Source organism: Drosophila obscura, unplaced genomic scaffold (assembly GCF_018151105.1).
Source record: "Drosophila obscura isolate BZ-5 IFL unplaced genomic scaffold, ASM1815110v1 contig_170, whole genome shotgun sequence".
NCBI lineage: Eukaryota > Metazoa > Arthropoda > Insecta > Diptera > Drosophilidae > Drosophila > Drosophila obscura.
This window is the reverse complement of record NW_024542758.1, coordinates 108,735-128,636: the sequence shown is the minus strand read 5'-3', so window position 1 is coordinate 128,636 and position 19,902 is coordinate 108,735. Positions and strand designations below refer to the sequence as shown.

Here is a 19,902-nt window from a genome sequence, read left to right as displayed (position 1 = left end):
GAAAAACCAATTCAAGCGGCCAAAATTGTAGAGCCCACACACGCACAGTATGTGTGAATACATGGCACACACACGTTTACGTAACTGAAATCTCGAACAAAGTCGGTTTCGGCAGCTAAAATTATTCTATGCATACAATCATATATTTTGGAGTGTACACGTACACAACACATGCATGCTTGCTGCCAGTCGGCTCGTGTGACGTCATGAGCCCAACGGGCCATTCCCAAGCCAAAGATCTGGAACGTACGCTGCAAACTCAGCTGCGCCCCTTTCGTTGTATGAACTGGCACATCTATATCTGTATGGTTAGTGGCGTGAGCGTGCAAAATCAGTGTTGTATTATTATATATATATATATCAGTGTTGGTTGCCAGTATTTTTTATTGCTCTTTTTTATTGCGCGCAATTCAAATAAGTTAACTGCAATTAGAGCTAGACAAACTAAAAGAGCTAATCATGCAAAGATAGCTAAGAACTAGTACTAATTAGAGGAAAGGTATGTTAGTATTAGTAGAATTATTAGAATTATTATTAGAATTACATTATTACATTCCGTGGCCCTTTATTTGTGAATGCATATGTAACTGAGCACGAATTTTAAATAAAACTTGTAAGTGTTTAAACCTGTTCTCTGATGCATAATAGCCCGCAGCGGATTCTTGGCAATAAAGTTCCCAGAACTTTTTTTTTTTTATTTTTATTAAAGTGATAATTAGTTACTATTTAGGTTACATATATGATATTATTGTTCTTAAGATTTATTTAAAAGTAATGCTAACTTATGTAAAGTTAAATTATATAAAATATAATTAATGATATTCCGAGTTGGGTTTTTTTGTAATTCGCTCCGCGATCCCCACCAAGGCGGCCATGTCCAGCACTACCAGACGGCTTGGAAAGGTGGAAACCAGCACCACGTTCTGCACCAATTCACCAAACGAGCTTCCACAGATCTCCAGATTGTCAGACTTCAGGTGAATAGGATGCAACGGCACTTCAGGCGTCCGATTGAAGTGTCGTTGAAGCATGCGTTGGATTTCGGTCAGCTCCCTCTGGATGCGTCCTTGGAAGTCCTCATCTATTTCTGGAAAAACGTGATTCTCCCAACACTCCCTTGCACCCACTGTTGGCCACTGGCGACAATCTATAACACTATACCTCGGATCTGCTAGCACAGATAAACGTACGTTATATTTACATATATTGATAGTGAAACAACATTTAGGCGCGAAACTGAATGACTATATATTGATACCGGGCTATATTGTACAAACCGCAGGACATAACTCAACTCTTTTCTGGTCTGTTGCTCGTACTGCTGTCTGCGACGTGCTTCATCCATTACGTAGCTATTCCGATTTTTTAGTAAGCCCCTTGTGTTTATTCATTTTTTATTGAAAATATATAACCAAAGTTTTCTTATAGAAAAAGTAGTATCTAAAGAAATTATTTAATTTTTATAAAATGTAGTTCTTCTTATATTTATTCATAGAATGTAAATTATATTTTTGTTTGTTGTGTCGGTAAAAATTCTTCTAGCTCTGAATCTTCAATTTCACAGAGTCGAACAGAAATATTGCTATTGGATCCAATTTCACCGACAGCGCATGGAAAAAGGAATACCTCCTCAGAGTTTTCTGTAATATATTGAATAGTTTCGAATTAATTGATTTATTGAGGACTAGTTTGTACTCAAACATACCACTCATCGTTCTTTTGGTATCCTTTCTTTTTATTTCCTTTCTTGAAATAAGCCCGTCGGTCACAGAGCTTTCCCCATCCGTTTCGCTTGGAAAATGCATGGGGGGTAAATATGAATCAGGATGTCTTAAATATGCTTCGCCTGTTAATGAGATAGAAGAATTAAATTTAATACGCCATCATTAAAAGTATTAAACAGTTGAATAAACAAACACACCTGTATTTAATTTGTAGTCTTCAATCTCGATATTGTTAAAAGAACTCAGTCTCGAAAGGGGCAGATTAGTTAATCTCGGCAACATAAACGTTTGAATGCAACTTTCCGCCTCAGAATCCATATATTCAGATCCGATGTCCTCGTTTAAGGCAGCAATATCTCTGCTTGGATCAACACCTCCATCTTCTCCTGTTCGCAGAAGATAAAAAAGATTTTAGTTGAATAAAAAAACAGGAAATAGTACAACAAACATACGATTTCTCGGATTATGTTACAATTATAATTTAAAAAATGAGAATAATGAGAAAATAAAGGAGATAATAGGTTACCCGGTACTCCTACAACACTGCCAAAGTGAGTTATGTATTGCCCTATCTCTTATAGATTTTTCTCTACAGGCTCACATAGACTGACGAACGAGAGACAGGCATGGCTATAGCCACTGGCTGTTGATTCTCAGAAATAATATATTTAAACATTCCTTTGCGTTGCGCGCGAATACGTGTACAAAATACGCCAAAGAAAAGTTGAAACTATTTGAAAAGTAAAACTATTTCTATATCGATTTTGAATCTATGCGATGCGATTAGTACTATTAATTTATATACTTACTATGGACGAAAAATGTCTTTTTGGACTTAGACTCGTTACTGTCATTACTGTGTACACTTGAAGAGTCAGCTATTTCTGCTCCTGGAACTTCAGTTATGTCTGGCAAGGGATTATGACTTTTGCGAACCCAGTCGGAACAGTCCCAATGGTATTGACCGTTTGCGAGAGCAGAATAGTCAACGAAATTTGCACTTGAAGAATGGCACACGTTAGGCATTTCAACTTGGATTAGTTTGCTACTTGAAAATCGACTACCCGGTGATCCATAATCTCTTTTTAGTTCTAAAAAAAAAAAAAACATTTAATCAACATAAGAAATAACAAGAATAACAATAAATCGTTCCGCTACTCACCATTGTTTAACTTATTCTCACTGAATGTTCTTAAATGCATTTGTTCGCACCATTCCTGCTTGTAGGCAATACTATCTACATCGGGGCCGTGACAAGAGTTGTTGATGTTAACGTGCTGCTTATTTCTGTTTACTTTTTGATATTCAAATGGTATGCTTTCAAGTTCATCACCGGCCGAGCCGTAACTCCGCAATATATCCAGATTATTAACGAATGTTGTATTACTTAGGAAGAGGTTATCGTTCGCAGCCGACGTATAGCTGATTGGGCGTTGGTTTACCTCTAGATTACTTAATTTTATGTTTGCTTTGCAAAAATTATCCTTATCTACCATCGAGTTCAAATTTGCTTCCTTATACGATTGTTTGTTTTTGGCCTTTTCGGCATTGCGTCTTTTCTTCGAAGACGAACTCCTCCTCAGTACCACACAACATATGGCAATACTTATAACTACTAATACAATGGTGGCGCCAGATATAATGCCGCTGATGTGTTCGAGGGAAAAGTTTTTCAGTTTGGTGGAAATCGAATTGGAATAGAGCGGATCCCCACAGCTGGCTCCAGTCAGGTACGAAGGACATATGCACCGAAAACTTCCCGCCTCATTGATACAAGTGGCTCCGTTTCCGCAAGGCTGATTCTCACATTCATCGACATCGATTTCACAGCTTGGTCCTGTATAGCCTCGGCACATGCAGTGCGGCACTCCATCACCTTCCTCGCAAATCCCACCATTCATGCAAGGGTTTGGCGTGCAAAACTTGCCATATTCACATCTCTTCCCAGACAGGTGTATGGGACATGCGCAGGAGTAGTTATTGGGTCCATGATATTCGCAGCGTCCGCCGAATAAGCAGGGACCAGAAGAGCAAGGATCCAAATCGATCTCACAATGTGTGCCGGTAAATCGCGATTGGCACGCACATTCAAATTGCTCGCTTCCGAAATCTTTGCAAATTCCACTGTTCAAACATGGCTGAGCTCCACAAATGCCCAGATTTACGAGCACATTCGATGGATCGCACTTGAACTCTACATTTGTGAATCTTTTTAATGCAGCCACAGTGCTTCCACCGGAAATGTACAGTGGCAGAGACTCCATGGCTATTTTAATGTTGGCCATACAACCAATGAATCCTCGCTGAATATCCTCATAGCCGATAATTGATGGATGTGGCCGAACCTCAGCGCCGACAAAAATATCATTGGACTGAATGTTCAGTATACCATTTACGCCCGGAGCGCTGCCCTGCGAGACATGTTTGTTGTCTATCACGAGCTTAGCACTGCTGAGTGTTCGTTCCAGACTGATGACATGCCACTCTCCATCGGATATGTAAATGCTCGTTACGCTAATTACTCCCTCGCCGGAACCCAAATCGAACCGATATTGAACGGCGCCATTTATAATTTCCAAGATATTGTAATCCACTTTGCCGCTGGCGTACAGCAGGGTGCCACTTTGTTGCAATGTTCTGATTTGTAGTGAGAATGAGAATTCGTTTTCCAAAGTGAATTTAGCCTTAATTTTATTTATTTTATAGTGGGCATAGCTCTTGCCTCCAAACGAAACGGCCGTGAATGAACTCACATCACAAGTTTCATTGTCACACTTTGAGGACTTTCTTTCGCAATATGTGCCCGAAAATCCCTTGGGGCAAACACATTGATACCCAACGATGGGTCCAGATGGTAGGCATATTCTTTGTGGCGAGCACGGGTCTGAGGAACATGCATTCACCGTTTCATTGCAATTCTTTCCGTCAAAGCCGGGCCTACAAACGCATTTATTCACCTGACTAAAGGATGGCGCAGCAAAGCTTATAACATCTGTATATGTGGTGGTAATGTTGTTCTTCAGAATGTTCAAAATCTGTTTACAATCACCATGGACACAGGTGTTCTGGTTGTTCAGACAGGTGGATGGCAGTACCTCCTCGACCACCAGGTTTGTCTCATTTTCAATCTCTTTCTTTTTGACAACCAGCGACTGGCGAATCTCATCACTGGTAAAGAATTCATCAGAATCAGGTACAATTTGCTCCTTGCGTACCGAAATAACAACATTTAAATTAGAATCTGTGGATCGAGCATGTCGTGCGCTGGCACGATTCAATTTTTCTGTTTGTAGGGTTATCAGAATGACATCTTTCTGGCGACAGCGCATTATATTTCGAATGGAGCGCATAAAAGTCTTTCTGTGACTCAACAAGAAATCCGATGCTGATATTTTACTGAAACGTATTACCACGGATTGTTTTATCATATCATTAGTTACAAGTTCGACATAGATCTTCACAACAGCAAAAACGTTGAATTTACCATCCGAAACGGACACGTTCAGCTTGTACAGTCCAATATCGAGGTTAGATAAAGCATATATTTCCCCCGATTTGTTTGAAATATTAAATAACTTGGAGCTCTTGTACATGTCTTCAATGGCAGGCACTATATTATAATTTAACTCATCGTACTTATCCTGATCGGAGGCATGAACTCGACCAATGAATGCACCAGAGAAATCATCTTCAAATGAATTGATGGTAACCTCCAAAGGTGTCACAATGGGCGGGTATTGGCTTTCCTGGATTATTTTTACCAACACCCAAGTATCAGAATATAGTGGAGGTGTACCATTATCAAATACACGTACTTGTATGCGGAATTCATCTTGCAAATTATGGTTGAATCGTGAGGCAGTGCTCAGTGAACCATCCTGCTCCAGTCGAAAGAGACCGCCCTCGTTGCCAGAACGTATGTCAAATGTGTATGGTGTACTATTGGGTGGCTCATCGGCGTCAGATATTTTGAATGATAGAAATATATATCCCAAGGGTCGGTTCTCTTGCAGCATAACGCTGTAGTTCGCACTGGCGAACAGGGGTGCATTGTCATTTGTGTCGAGTATGATTACATTGACCTGCACACTGCTGCAGCGCTGTGGAATTCCTTGGTCGCAGGCTTGAATCTCCAAATTATAGTTTGCAATAGTTTCTCGATCTAGTGGTCGGGACACGCTTAATGTGCCATTCCGTTTATGTATTGCGAACTGGCCTATGTGGTCGCCCTTTTCGATATTATAGTTTATCAGTCCATTTACGTTCGAGTCTTCGTCTGTGGCCTTAACATCTAGGATTGGAGTTCCCACCAAAGTGTCCTCGTAGGCATGGATGCGATACACGTTCTGCAGAAACTTTGGGCTGTTGTCGTTAATGTCCAAAATCGATATATTCACAAAGGCTGTGTTGCTCAGAGGCGGAGTGCCACCATCGATGGCCTGAATGGTGAGAAAGTAAAACTTTGACATCTCATAGTCCAATGTGGCATTGAGCGAGAGCACGCCCGTCGCTGCATCGATTTTAAATTTGATCTGTTCGTTGCCACTCATTATATAGTAGTGTATGTCCGCATTCACACCGATGTCCTTGGATGTGGCATGCACCTGACACACTTCCAGCCCATGGGTTGCATTTTCAAACACTTTGCACGAATATTGTCGCAGGCTAAACTCTGGCGGATTGTCATTTATATCCAGTATACTCACAACCACACTCGCAATGGAATATAGTTTTGGTATTCCGCAATCTTCGGCTTTGACAGATAAATTAAACAAGGAAATAGTTTCACGATCCAGGCTTTTGGCCAACCTTATTATGCCTGTTGACTTGGATATTTTAAAATAATCACTGTTCTCGCCCATCAACGAATATTTAATTTGTCTGTTTATTCCAAAGTCCTTGTCCATGGCATGCACCTTTGTGATCAGAGTCTGGAGCTGGGCATCCTCCGAAATGCTCACCGAGTACTGGGCCATCGAAAATATGGGTGTGTTGTCATTGACATCATTGACTATTATAATTATTTCAGAAAAACACTCTGTTGTCAAGTCTTTGCCATCTTGAACGTGTGCGACCAATTTGTACTTTGGAAGAGTTTCTCGATCCAGTTGGGCGGCCACCTTCAGGACACCACTCTCCTTCCCAATCGTAAAGTCATCTGCCCCTTCGCCGGACAAGTAGAAGCGCAATTTAAAATTGCTCTGCAGGTCATAATCAATTGCTTTGATTTCAGCCAGAGTGGTGCCAATGGGAGCCGATTCATTGGTAACGATGTGGTAGCGAGGCTTCAGGCAGTACGGTGTATTATCATTTACGTCTTTTACATCTATTTCCACGTGGGCTTTGGCAGTGAATTTTCCATCAGTCGCTATCAGACTTAGATTATAAAATGCAATTTGTTCTCGGTCCAAAGACTTCGCAATGAATAGCTCTCCGGTTTTACCAATCTGGAATTGAGATTGTTTATCTCCAGAAATGATAAAAAAGTCCATATCTTGCTTCTCAATATCGGGGTCCAGCAAAAGCAGATTGATTAACACTGTCCCAGGCAAGGCATTTTCATAGACAGAAATTTGATCGATTGGCAGTTTGAATGTCGGTGCATTGTCGTTATAGTCGACTATTTTGATTGTTACCGGAACTTTTGCATCGTGCTTTGGATGGCCGTTGTCTGAGGCAATTACTTTGAAATTAAATTCGGACTGCACTTCTCTATCCAGTGATGTCAAGAGCGTGATCCAGCCAGTGTAAATGTCGATGTCGAAAATGTTTTGTATGCTATCCAAATCATTCTCCAGATAGTATCGTATGTCTCCGTTTGGCCCAGTATCCGCGTCAGTCGCCGTAATTTTTACCAACGAAATAACCCTATCACTATTCTCCGGCACACTTACGCTGTAGAATGTGTTGTCAAACTTTGGATAGTTATCATTCTCATCCCTCACATGTATCACAATGCTGGCATAGGCGAAAAGAACCGGTACGGTGGCTGTTTCGGCCACCAAAATCAAGTGATGCGACTCTTGCTGCTCTCTGTCCAAGGTTTGCTGGAGGATAAGCTCTCCGCTATCGGATATTATGAAATGGCCTTGTTCGTCTAAAATTGTAAACTTAAATGTGAAATTTCCCAATATGTGCAATTTTGTGATCACCGTTCCTGGCGGCGTTGATTCAATTATTTTGAGAAGAACGGAGGCTTTCTCAAATGTGGGAATTGTCACATCTGTGTCAATGATCTCGACAGACACTGGCACATCTGTATGAAATTGAGGATCTCCACCATCGTGGGCGCGGACAAAAAATTGATAAAGCCCTGTTTCATAGAAACCTGCATTGGGATTGAGTTTGATGTTTCCATTTTTCTCGTTAATTTCCAGGGTATCCTTTAGTTTTTTATCGATGGAATTCTGCACAATTCGATAACTGATTGCACCATTTTCGGAAATGTCGTTGTCCTTTGCTCTCACCTAAAAAAAATGCCGAACAATGAATGAATCTCCCTTTCAGCGCAAAACAAATTTTTTTTATAAATTTATACTCACAGTTAGAATTGTTTTGTTGAGTTTCGATGATGAGCTGATAACCATTTTATATTCTTTTAATGGAAAGTAGGGAGCATTGTCGTTGGCATCATGAATCAAGACCTTGAGTGATGCAAATCCGTATTTTCCGCCGCCATCAGATACTTTTAAAAGTACGACGTACTCATCTCTCTTTTCACGATCAAACGTTACTTTGGACGTTATTATTCCCGTGTTGCGGTCCATAATAAAGAACTTTTTCATTTCCTCCGAATCAATTTCATAATACAGATTCGAATAGGGTCCAAAATCCTTATCGGTCGCTTTTACCTAAACAAAAATACGAGCTTAAGTTTAGCAAACAACAAATTAAAATGTATGTATATGCTTACCGTTATAATATTGTGGCCATGCAACAAATTTTCGGGAATTTGCGTCTCATAGATGCTTTGTTCGAACTGTGGACTGTGCATATTTTCGGGAAGTAATGCAATTTTTAAACGTGCGTACACCGTGTGCACCCCATCCGAAACGGATATATTCAAAACTGTATTACTTTTGTCAGTGAAATTTAACATATTCTGCAGGGATATAACTCCAGATCGTCTATCAATATCATATGTTTGCAGTTCATTTCCATTGACAATTTTGTATTCCAGCAAATCAGTATCGCAAATATCCTTATCGTATGCTCTTGGCAAGGCTACAAACTGTCCGCGAACTGCTGCCACCGATAGTTTGATGAAGTACGACGGTTCCACAAAGCTGGGAGGATTGTCATTCAAATCTTTTACTGCAAGCAAAAAATATTAAAGTAAATAAAAATGCAATATTTTATGTAAAAATTACCTGTAATAAATATATTTGATCTCGAACTTAATGGAGGCGAGCCGTGATCTCTTACACTCACAATAATGTGATGGTATTTTATGAGTTCATAGTCCAATGGAGTTTTCAAATATAAATGCCCATCTTCGATGTCAATATAGAATAGTTCGGAATTGTTTTGGCCATTAATAGACTCGATGAAATACGAAAGCTTCGCATTTGCTCCCGAGTCTGCATCAGTGGCGTTTATTTGAATAATTTGTGTGCCAAATGATGTGTTCTCTGGTATGGTGATGTTGTAGATATCACTTTCAATCTCTGGATAGCAATCATTTACATCAATAATTGCCACGGACAAGACTACCTCAGCATAGATGCCAGAAAGACTATCAGTCGCTCGAATTGTGACGTCGTGGCTATTTTGTTTTTCGTAATCAAGTTCATTGACTACAAAAATTGATCCTGAATGCATAGATTTTTTGTCATTGGCTATGAATATTGATTATTTGATTATTTATTATTTTTTTACCTGTGTTGTAATCAATTTCAAACGATTGACTCTCCGACGATATGGTGTAAATGAGTTTTCTGCCCAAGGGACTCTCGGCCTCAATTGACACAAACAAAACTGAATACATTTCCACGTCTTCCTTGACACTCACTGTGTAAAACTGTTTCTCAAAAATTGGCATCGATCGGTCTATCACCTGTTATCAATAATTATGTTTAATGTAACTTTTTCGTTTGTTAAAGATAGTAATAGATTTACCTTCACTTGAATCGGGGCCTCCGAAGAACATGGAGTTATGGCCCCATCATACGCTGCCACAGTCAACTCGTAATTTCGATTATGACCTTCCACATGTTGTTTTAAAGACAAATCTCCACTTTTGCGATCTAATTTGAACAGTTCGCCATTTCCCTTCTTTAGTTCATATCGAACTTCCCCGTTCTCGGCACTGTCTAGATCAACGGCTTTTATTTTCATGATAATGGTGCCTTTGGGATCGTCTATTGAGACAGTGGCATAGTAGGGCATATTGACGAACAAAGGACAATTATCGTTTACATCCAAAACGGAAATATAAACCGAAGTAACTGCTCTGCGCACATTCGAATTGAGTCCGTCAAACAATATAGACTTTGCCTCCACAAACAGTTTGTACATATCGAGCACTTCACGATCAAAAATCACTCCAGTTGTCTTCAAGGCACCAGAACTTATTCCAATATCGAACATTTTCGTTGGATTCAATATGCGGTATTCAACATTCTCATTCAATGTATTCCCAACGACATTCACCAATCCGATGGTGGCCACCTTTGTGTTATTTTCAAAAGCTGAAAACCTATAGCTATCCCTTTTAAACAAAAAGTTTGGATCGACTGTGGACACGACGTTAATTTTGATGATTAAAATTGCCGAGTATATGCCATCGGAGGCCCGCACGTGCAAATTATATTCCTGATAAGGGCCATTATTTAATATTTCGAAATTTCTGAAAAATCAAAATAACTGTTCGAATTAAAGTTGCAATAATTAGGAAATATTTAGACTTACCTTGTGGTTACAATGCCCGTGTATTTATCTATTTGAAAGCATTCGTCGGTGTTGCCATCCACAATGTCAAAACGTAAGCTATCGTTGTCCGCATCGTAGGCTTTGATTTGAGTAACGAAAACGGTCTCAAATGTTGGCAGGAATAGTGTTACGTTGAGTTCTCTTTCATTAAACACGGGTGGGCAATCGTTCACGTTGATCACTTGTATTTTCACATGTGCTTTAGTATTGGAATGCAGTTTGGGTTTGCCCATATCACTGACCTATAAAACGAAATAGATTTCATCACAAATATAAATATGCATTAATTATAGTTGTTTGTAATTTGTATACCGTGACGTCGAACAAATATTCCGAATCCGTTTCGTAGTCCAAAGGTCGTAAAAGTTCGATAGCGCCGGTTGTTGGATCAATTTTAAAAAACTGTTTGGCAAAGTCATCATTTATATGGTATTCAAACATTCCATTGATACCAACATCAGCATCTGCAACTTGCAACGTTAAATGACTGAAAGAATAGAGCGTTCGTTAGCATAAATATACTCATCATACTCAAAGACAAAGACTCACTGGTTGGCAGAATCGTGTAACTTTAAGACGTATGATCCAATTTCAGCGGATTCAGACAGAACTCCAACATATTCAGTTTGAAGGAAGTGAGGAACATTGTCGTTAGCATCTAGGATATGTACTATTATATTTTGGCATGCTGATTCGGCTGCCATGTTGGTTCCTTTAATCGTAAGGTTGAAAACCCTAAAAGAATACAAAATTAGTTACGGATATTTCTACAAAATTTGAACGCTCTCTTACTTGTTTATTTCATAGTCGATATTGTTGTTAATAACAACAACTCCCGTTGATGGATTGATACGAAAGCTTTCGTTAATATTGCCAGAAATTATATTAAAGAAAATGGAAGACGATGAGCGAGCTGTGACCTGAGAGATAAACGAACCAATACTCAAATTTTCGAAGATTTCTATTGCCAAATTGTTGGCCGAGAATTTTGGCGGATCATTCTCAGACATTGTAACGATGATATGGACAGGTATCTGTGAGGATAAGGGTGGTTTGCCCAGATCTACAGCCTTCACTTGGAGCATATACTCTTGAATCTTGTTTATATTCAAGCTGTCGGACAACGTTATGATGCCAAAGGTTGAATCAATTTCAAACACACTCCCCACGTTCCCTGTAATAATCGAATACTGAATCTCCGCATTGTGGCCACTATCTCGGTCTATGGCCCTTACTTCGGCCAGTTTGGAGCCAATCGCTGCACTCTCGGGCACTTTACTTTGAATTATTTTCGCCGTGAATTCCGGATGATGATCATTATGATCGTGAACATTGACAATTATCTTGGCATAGTTTCTTTTTCCCGGTGCTCCTTGATCTTTAACGAACACGATGAGTATGTGCTGGGCAGTTTTCTCGAAATCCAGTCTCTGGGCAACAATAACGTTTCCACTAATGGAATCAATGCGAAACAAGGCAAGCGACGACGGATCCTGAGTGGCATGCAGGTGATAAAACAGTTTCTTTTGCTCATCCCTATCGGTGGCGTGCAGCTGCATTATAACCGATTCTTCTTCGATATTCTCGGATATATTAACATGATATACATCCTTGGCAAACTGTGGCGTGTTGTCATTTGTGTCGGCTACTTGAATCATAATGCTGGTATACGTAACAAAGGTGCCATCAGTCACACTTATATTCAGATTGTAAAACGTTTCCGTTTCGTAGTCCAAATATTTCGCCAACAATATGTTGCCGTTGTCCTGGCCAATATGAAATGTGTTTGCTTCATTTCCACCTTAAATAAAACAAAAAACCATATAATTTAATTAAGATTTTAACGGAGAAAGATTTCTAGCGGACTTACTGGAAATGTTAAACCACAATTGGTCGTTATCATCATCGACCGCTAGAATTTGTGTGACCAAAAATCCCGGCTTGTCGGTTTCGGTCAATTCAACAACACTTTCAGTCGATTTTCTTAGCACTAACGGAGCACTTTGCGAATTGGGATTAACAGGGATAATGACTATATTAACTCGTGCGGTTTGACTCCGTTTAGGAATCCCGTTGTCCTCGGCTTTAATGTGAATCTCGAACTCCATATCAGACTCTAAGGGTTTCGCTATAAATATGTGGCCCCTCGAGCTATCAATCCGAAACTTGTTCTTTCCCTTTCCCGATTTGATGGTATATGTTACACGTCCATTTTCCCCCTCATCGCTATCAACAGCATGAACCTATAAGAAAACCAGATGGGAATAATAAGAAAAGTTCAGCTAGCAAATAAAAATGAGAATTACCTGGAATATTGATTCGTTGACAGAAGCTGTAGATGGAACTTGAACTTTGTAGACCCGCTGGTCAAACTCGGGGCTATTATCGTTTATATCTAAAACTGATATCACAATTCGCGAGGTGGAAGACAACATTGGAGATCCATTATCTGATATAGCCACCTAAAAAAACCATTAAATAAATATAAAATGTATGTAAATCAAATGAAATGGGTGTGCATGGTTAAGTCAAAAAAGTTATGTCGGGTCACGCTGTCCGATATTAGCAAGTAAATCAACATAAGACATAGCTAACTGAATTTAAACATTTTACAGCAGCTAGAAAGCTTACCTCCAAAATATGTTCTGCTTGGTTTTCCCGGTCCAGTTTTCGTTCAGTTGTTTTAATAGCACCTAAAAAAACAAAGAACAATACATATTAAATTATAAATTTAATAACAGGTACATGGAAGAATGATGTTCTATACCTGTTATTGAATCTATTTTAAAGTATCCCACTAGATTCCCAGACACAATGTTATAGGTTATAAATTGAGTTGGGTCTCTGTCGGGATCCACTGCAGTCAGTTTGATTATATCATGATTTTCTGCACTACCCTCTGTGATATTAACATAGTACACTGGCTTGTCCGTCAGCGGAATGTTATCGTTTTCGTTCTCCACTTCGATGTAAACCTAACAAATAATAAGGCACTTGATTAGTCAATTATTGAGCAGTTAGTTTGTTGTGTTAGTCACCTCAACACAATTGCTTAAGGGAACTATGGCGCTGTCCTGTGCGCAAAGTGTTAGCCAGTAAAAGTTTTTCGTTTCTGCATCGAGCTGGGATAAGGAGCTAATTGAACCTGAAATATTGATTAAATAGTTGGCTCATGGGGGAATTTCATCTCTTTTGCATTCAAACCTTGATCGTTGACTGTAAAAATCCCAAGTCCATCCCCTCCTGTGATGGAATACGTTATTTTGGAGTTCAGATCAATCGTGTCCACATCCCGGGCTGTTATATTCAATACGAAAGTGCCCTTTGGGCTGTTTTCCCTGATTTTTCCCTCATACACGAAGTCATCGAATTCGGGAGCAAATCGATTCTCATTGACATCAATAATTTCAATAATTATTGGCATATCCGAAGTCAGAGAGGGGAAGCCACCATCGATGGCGCTCACAGTGAGGTGGTGCACCTGTCGGTTCTCATAGTCCAAATATCCTTGCGTTCGTATTGCCCCAGTATGTTTGTCGATTTTAAACAATTTCTCATCCATCGTATCCTCTTTCAGGGAGAAGAGAATTTCCGCATTGGGTCCAATGTCCTTGTCAATGGCTTCGATGACGGCCACGACAGTGCCGCGGGGCAGGTCCTCCCGCACTTTGAATAGATATTCCTGAACTCCAAACATTGGGGCATTGTCGTTAACGTCATCCACTACGATATAGACAAGAGCCTCTGATGATAGCACTGGATTCCCACCATCCTTGGCAGTTATGTGTAGTGCATAATTATCCTGTTTCTCGCGATCCAAGGGTGTATTGAGAAGAATGCATCCCGTAGTCTTATTGACAATAAAATCATTGCATTGAATAGACAACTCGTAAGTTATTTCCGCATTTATTCCCGCATCCGCATCGGTGGCATGTATGCAATGCACAACGGTGCCGATTCTTGCATTTTCCGTGAGTCGGAACGTAGCTAATGCCTTCTGGATGACTGGTCGATTATCGTTGACATCAATAATTGCAATTGGCAGCATTTTGGAATGTGATTTGGTGGGATTACCCAGATCATAGACGGTTATATTCAGATTGTATTCATGCTGACGCTCTCTGTCCAAATATCCAATGATTTGAAGCTCGCCACGATCGGGATCAATACGAAATACCGAATCGTAATCTCCATCTGATATGGCAAACACAAGCTTTCCATTATAGCCCAAGTCCCGGTCTTTAGCTTCGATCCAGGCCACTGTTTCGCCCAGTTGAACACTCTCGTTGATGGACAGCTCCGATGGGAAGTTGACAAACTCCGGTTTGTGTATATTTTGGCCATATCGACTGGGTGTTAGTGCTATATCGCTGAGCACTGACGGCGAGACACTTTGGATATTGTTCTTCTCCGACAAGGCCAAGGTTTCCGCCAGCCTTCGGGCCACTCCTGTCTCCCGGCACTCAAACGAACCATATCCGTTCAATATATTGGGATCATCGTTCAGTTCGTCGGGTATTATGTGTATATTGATAATCAAGTCATCGGAAACATGCGTCCCGTCTGTGGCAGATAGTTTCATCAGACGATTGTTTATAGATATTTTGATTAAATCACAGACAATGGACAGGGTACCGCTGGTGGGATCCAAGCTAAAACATCCATCCTCATTCCCATCAGTCAGACGGTACGATATAATGTCGCCAGCATCAAAATCGATGGCCGAAACAACAAAGATTTCAGTGCCAATTGGGGCTGATTTCGAGACTTTACCAAAGCAATTGACACGCTCGAATTGTGGTCTATTATCATTGATATCCTTCACCACAATGGATAGTTTGATTTCAGTCTGTCTTCTATAGGGTAGTCCCCAGTCAGAGGCACGTATAATCAGTTCGTAGTTTCTCTTCATCGTCTCGAAATCAATCAGAGATGTTGTCCGCACCACACCGCTAAAGTGATCGATCTCAAATGGCACGGTATTTAGGTTAGCTATGCTATACGAAATGTACGAATTTTCACCCGAATCCTTGTCCTTGGCTGTGAGTTTGGCCACCAACGAGCCAGCTAGATTGTTCTCATTAATGCTGATAATTCTGTTCATATCTTCAAAGATCGGATCGTTGTCATTCATATCCTGTACGTTGATTTTCACCTTAGCAGACGATTGTGTCCTCGAGCCAATATTCGCCTGATCAATGGCCGAAACTGTCAGTGTGTAAAAGGTCTTCTTCTCTGCATCCAACTGCTTGGCCGTGTACAGCATTCCGGAATCGGGATTAATGCGAAACTCTTCGCCTTCATTGCCGCCAACGATTTCCAAATAAACCAAAGAATTTTTCCCCAGCTCTGGATCACTCACTTTCAGCCTAATCACAGGCATGTTGATGGGCGCCGTTTCGGGAATCGACACCTCGTACACTTCTTGTGTGAATATGGGCATATTCTTGCGTTCTGGTTTAATTAGTATAGGAACGGATTTGTAGGAAAATCTGCGCGGTGTACCCAAATCCTCTGCTCTAAGTGTTAGATTGTAAATGAAATCTTGTTCCTTCAGGTGTGCGAATTGATTGAACTCTATATAGTATTCGTCTTTGGCCTCTGCAGATCGTAGAATAAACGTGCCATCCGGATTTCCATCGAGTATCTCCAAGCGCCCAATGTTACCATTCACTCCAATATCCTTATCGTTTACTCTAACGATTCCATAAATTAATGGATTCGAAGTGGGTGTCACACTTGAAAAGGTTTTGGCATAAATTTCCGGTGCATAAAAGTTTACCTTTAAATGTGCAGAAAATATGTTTAAAATAAGAATAAAAACAGCCGTTGCCATAAATATATCTCTATAACATAACAATTTGTAATCCTATAACTAGGTTTGTAATTCGGTCGGACAGAAGGATTTCGTCTACTCAATAATGGAGCCAACGCTGTTCACTAAGTGCGAGTAAATATAGTAGCTATTTAAATTGCCATACACAAATGATTTTATTTACCTGTTTCACTGAAATGGTAACTCTGGCTTTACTTGCTTGATGGTGCTGATGACTTATCAAAGATCCCCGATCATGGGCCAAGACAGTGAGCTCAAAGTGTGAGTTTTCCGCATAGTGGAGCTGCTGCAGTACTGTAATATCCCCGGTAGTTGGGTGTATGGCAAAGTATTCACTATCAATCAAGAGACTGTAGTAGATTTCCCCATTGACCCCGAGATCAGCATCGTCGGCACTGACTTTAAGGATACTTTGATACTTTGGCGTATCTTCGGGAACAACCACATTGTATTCTGTGGGATAGAACAGCGGACTCAAGTCATTTCGGTCGAGTACTTTAATGTGAATGCTGGTTTCCGTTTCATAGCTGAATGTGTTGGTGTCGTTCAATGTTATGTGTGCTTTGACTTTGACCAAGTATTCGTCGGTTTTCTCTCTGTTGAGCACAACATTATTTGTGCGCGTTCGAATGGCCAAGAAGGCAAAGTTTCCAACCAGTTTCTCCTCAACCTTGAATAGCTTTTCCTTATCGCCACTTATTATCCTATATTTAACATCCGTGTTCAGGCCGACGTTCAGGCCAGCCAGCTTCTCATGTAATTGTCCCTTGGCATAGGTCTTGCCAAGGCTGTTTTCTGGTATCGTAACATTGTAAACATTGTGGCTAAACCGATATCTAATCTCCGATTGGCTCGGCGGATTATAGTCGTCATTTTTACTTTGTACAGCTGGGATTATTATCCATAGACCACACAAAAGTAAAACCCAATGAAATATAGTAAAGGCTTTTCTTTTTACAGGCGTCACATCTTTTTTAATCTTCATAGTAATCTTTGACTATTTTTATTTCACATAATATCCTAGAAAAATAAAGGAGAAAAACATACAGCATGTAATCAATAAATTAACAAAACAAAACTTAAATTCATTCAAAGATTCAAAAAAGTTAAATCAAAGTAAAAGGTATTAAATAATTTTTGTAAATAATCCGTAATCTTAAAACTAAGTACTTAAACGTTCGATGTACGGTATGGATAAATAATACCGGATATAAAGGCAAACACTGTCTACAGGTAAAATCTTTTTTATCCATAAAAACCTGGTTTCCTAATCGTATATAATATTTTTGCTCCAATATTCATTTAAATTGTCTAATTGGGCTTTAAAGAAATTACTGCTATACTATATCTTTAGACATAGCTTTCTATGTGTGTTCCTATGCCAGCTGAATAAAGGAATATATTTATTTTGGTAGACCAATAATTCTGCCAAAAGAAAAATGTAGCCAATGTTTTATTCCTCAAATGTTAGGGTTAGTATACATAGATCCTGGTGGACAGACTCACAAGCCAGACATGACTAGTTCGGATTTGTTCGTTTTTTTGTGGGATCGGATATGACTCCTCTATATACACAAAACTGCAAGGGTAGATCTTTCTGCGGTAGAATTTCATCAGAACCTTTATTCGAGTATTGATACTCCCGAACAGAACGCAGAGAGCGGGTATCTTATGGAAAAAAATGCCGACTTAAGCATTCTCACTTTTTGTTAGTGAGAAATATGGACTATGGGGCCGATGCCGATCCTCTGAGTGTTGAACGCCTTCACCGAATGTAAGCCACTGTGTGGTATTTACATACCTACATAATATGTACACATGCAGTTTGTTCAGTTAACATGTGGTTTTCTTGCACAATTCACAGAAAAAATCAACCAGCAAGCTATTGAAAAACACCCACAGAATTTGTATAGTTATTTTTGTGTATTATTGCTATACATTTATTATGTTTAAACCACCTCAAAGACTAGTTTAGTCGTATGTACGCATGTATTTACATATGCATGCACACAGATGTATGTACATAGGTGTGTATGTATCTTACATTACACAGTTTGAACTCAATCTTTGGAAAAAACTCGCAAGTGGTTATTTTGTATGAATGTTTGATTAATTTCACTTTATTCGTTGTTAAATGTGATAACTCGCACTTATAGTTAATTTTAATTTAACGATCGTTGCATTTATCTGCACACTAACAGGTATTTCACTCTGAATTACATCCAATCGAGGCTTCTTGCTTTATTTTATGTACATACACACATGCATGTATGCAGTTAACTACGATGCGCAGCTGTTCGTTTCAAAGAAGAAGATCGATATAAGATATCGATAGTTGTACGAAATTACATACATACTACATATATTTGAAATTGATCTCCCGCCTACTATCTGTACACTGTTGCAACACACACAAAAATGACACGTACACACGCGTATTTTCTGTCTTTAATTAATTTTAGCGATAAATTGTCTTTTATTTTTGTAGCTGCAGTCGTATGTGACGAAATTTGGTTGGTCACTGGATTAGTTAACTGAGTGCATCATGATTAATTGTTTGTTTACTTCTGATTCATACAATACAAAACGCCCAGTGCTACCAGACTACACACGGAAATTAATTGCTTGTGCACATATGTACATACATATGTATGTAATATGTTCATATATGTTTAGCGCCACAATGAAATAAATATATTGACTATTTCTATCGCACTGATCTGTCTACAGTTATTTGGTACAACTCTCTATTAGACCACTCTGCACTTGATTAAATTATTTCACAAATGAGCAAAATCGTCTCTCCATTATGTCTCCAAGATGTTTCCATGCTTCTCCTAAGACCAAATTAGTTAGTTTTTCCTCGAATCTTATTGAAAAGGAGTGGTTCGATTTGTTTAATTTTTAATTGATCTTGGCTATAACAATTGTGACTGGCAGTCGAAATATATTTAATTCAAACTTCTTGAAAAAAAACGGACCAATAAGAAAACTATTTTATTTCGTAATGCTCTCGGCGTACAGTAGTTCAGCAATTATCTAAACTGAGTGAATTTTTCTTTTAAACATCAGGATATTGAATTGGTAAAAAATAGTCATTGCAAACCACACGTGGGCAATTCTTTGCTTGAGTTTGGGCTCAGTCAGAAATTCGCATTAATCCAAAGTTTATCCGTACTTTGCGGACCATTTTCTGGCTTACATATTGATAGATTAATGTTGCGATTTCCTCTATATATACTCGAAAATAAACTGAGCTCGCTTCACCGGCTGTTGATACACTCGAACGGTGCCAACCGTAGCCCCTCTCTCGTGACATTCATATCATACAGTCAATCATTAATTCACATGTAATTCGTAGAGTTCAAGGGCAAAATAAAGCATTTCAGGCCCACATGTAAAACCAAACAG

At 39.4% G+C, this 19,902-nt stretch overlaps 1 protein-coding gene across 1 annotated transcript; it reads right to left on the bottom strand.

Moving 5' to 3' along the window:
* Positions 1 to 1,385: 1,385 nt before the first annotated feature.
* Positions 1,386 to 18,873, bottom strand: LOC111074412 (fat-like cadherin-related tumor suppressor homolog). Its single transcript, XM_041592181.1, has 22 exons — positions 18,293 to 18,873; positions 16,655 to 17,511; positions 13,860 to 16,437; positions 13,694 to 13,800; positions 13,423 to 13,630; positions 13,287 to 13,348; positions 12,962 to 13,117; positions 12,526 to 12,898; positions 11,448 to 12,456; positions 11,205 to 11,390; positions 10,968 to 11,142; positions 10,635 to 10,897; positions 9,843 to 10,572; positions 9,603 to 9,780; positions 9,095 to 9,535; positions 8,638 to 9,038; positions 8,267 to 8,575; positions 2,887 to 8,191; positions 2,534 to 2,815; positions 1,922 to 2,110; positions 1,706 to 1,846; positions 1,386 to 1,640 (listed from the first exon to the last, which is right to left on the bottom strand). The coding sequence occupies exons 2-22, from the start codon at positions 17,474 to 17,476 to the stop codon at positions 1,504 to 1,506; spliced, it is 14,052 nt and encodes a 4,683-aa protein (XP_041448115.1). The 5' UTR covers positions 17,477 to 17,511; positions 18,293 to 18,873; the 3' UTR covers positions 1,386 to 1,503.
* Positions 18,874 to 19,902: the final 1,029 nt, after the last annotated feature.

What these genes read in the sequence shown, in the direction of transcription:
- LOC111074412 (XM_041592181.1), bottom strand. Translation starts at nt 17,476, where the DNA reads ATGAAGATTAAAAAAGATGTGACGCCTGTAAAAAGAAAAGCCTTTACT. An exon ending in ACGGGCATTGTAACCACAAG is followed by an intron (nt 10,573 to 10,634) that starts GTAAGTCTAAAT and finishes TTGATTTTTCAG; the next exon opens with AAATTTCGAAATATTAAATA. An exon ending in AAAGACATTTTTCGTCCATA is followed by an intron (nt 2,111 to 2,533) that starts GTAAGTATATAA and finishes TTCTGCGAACAG; the next exon opens with GAGAAGATGGAGGTGTTGAT.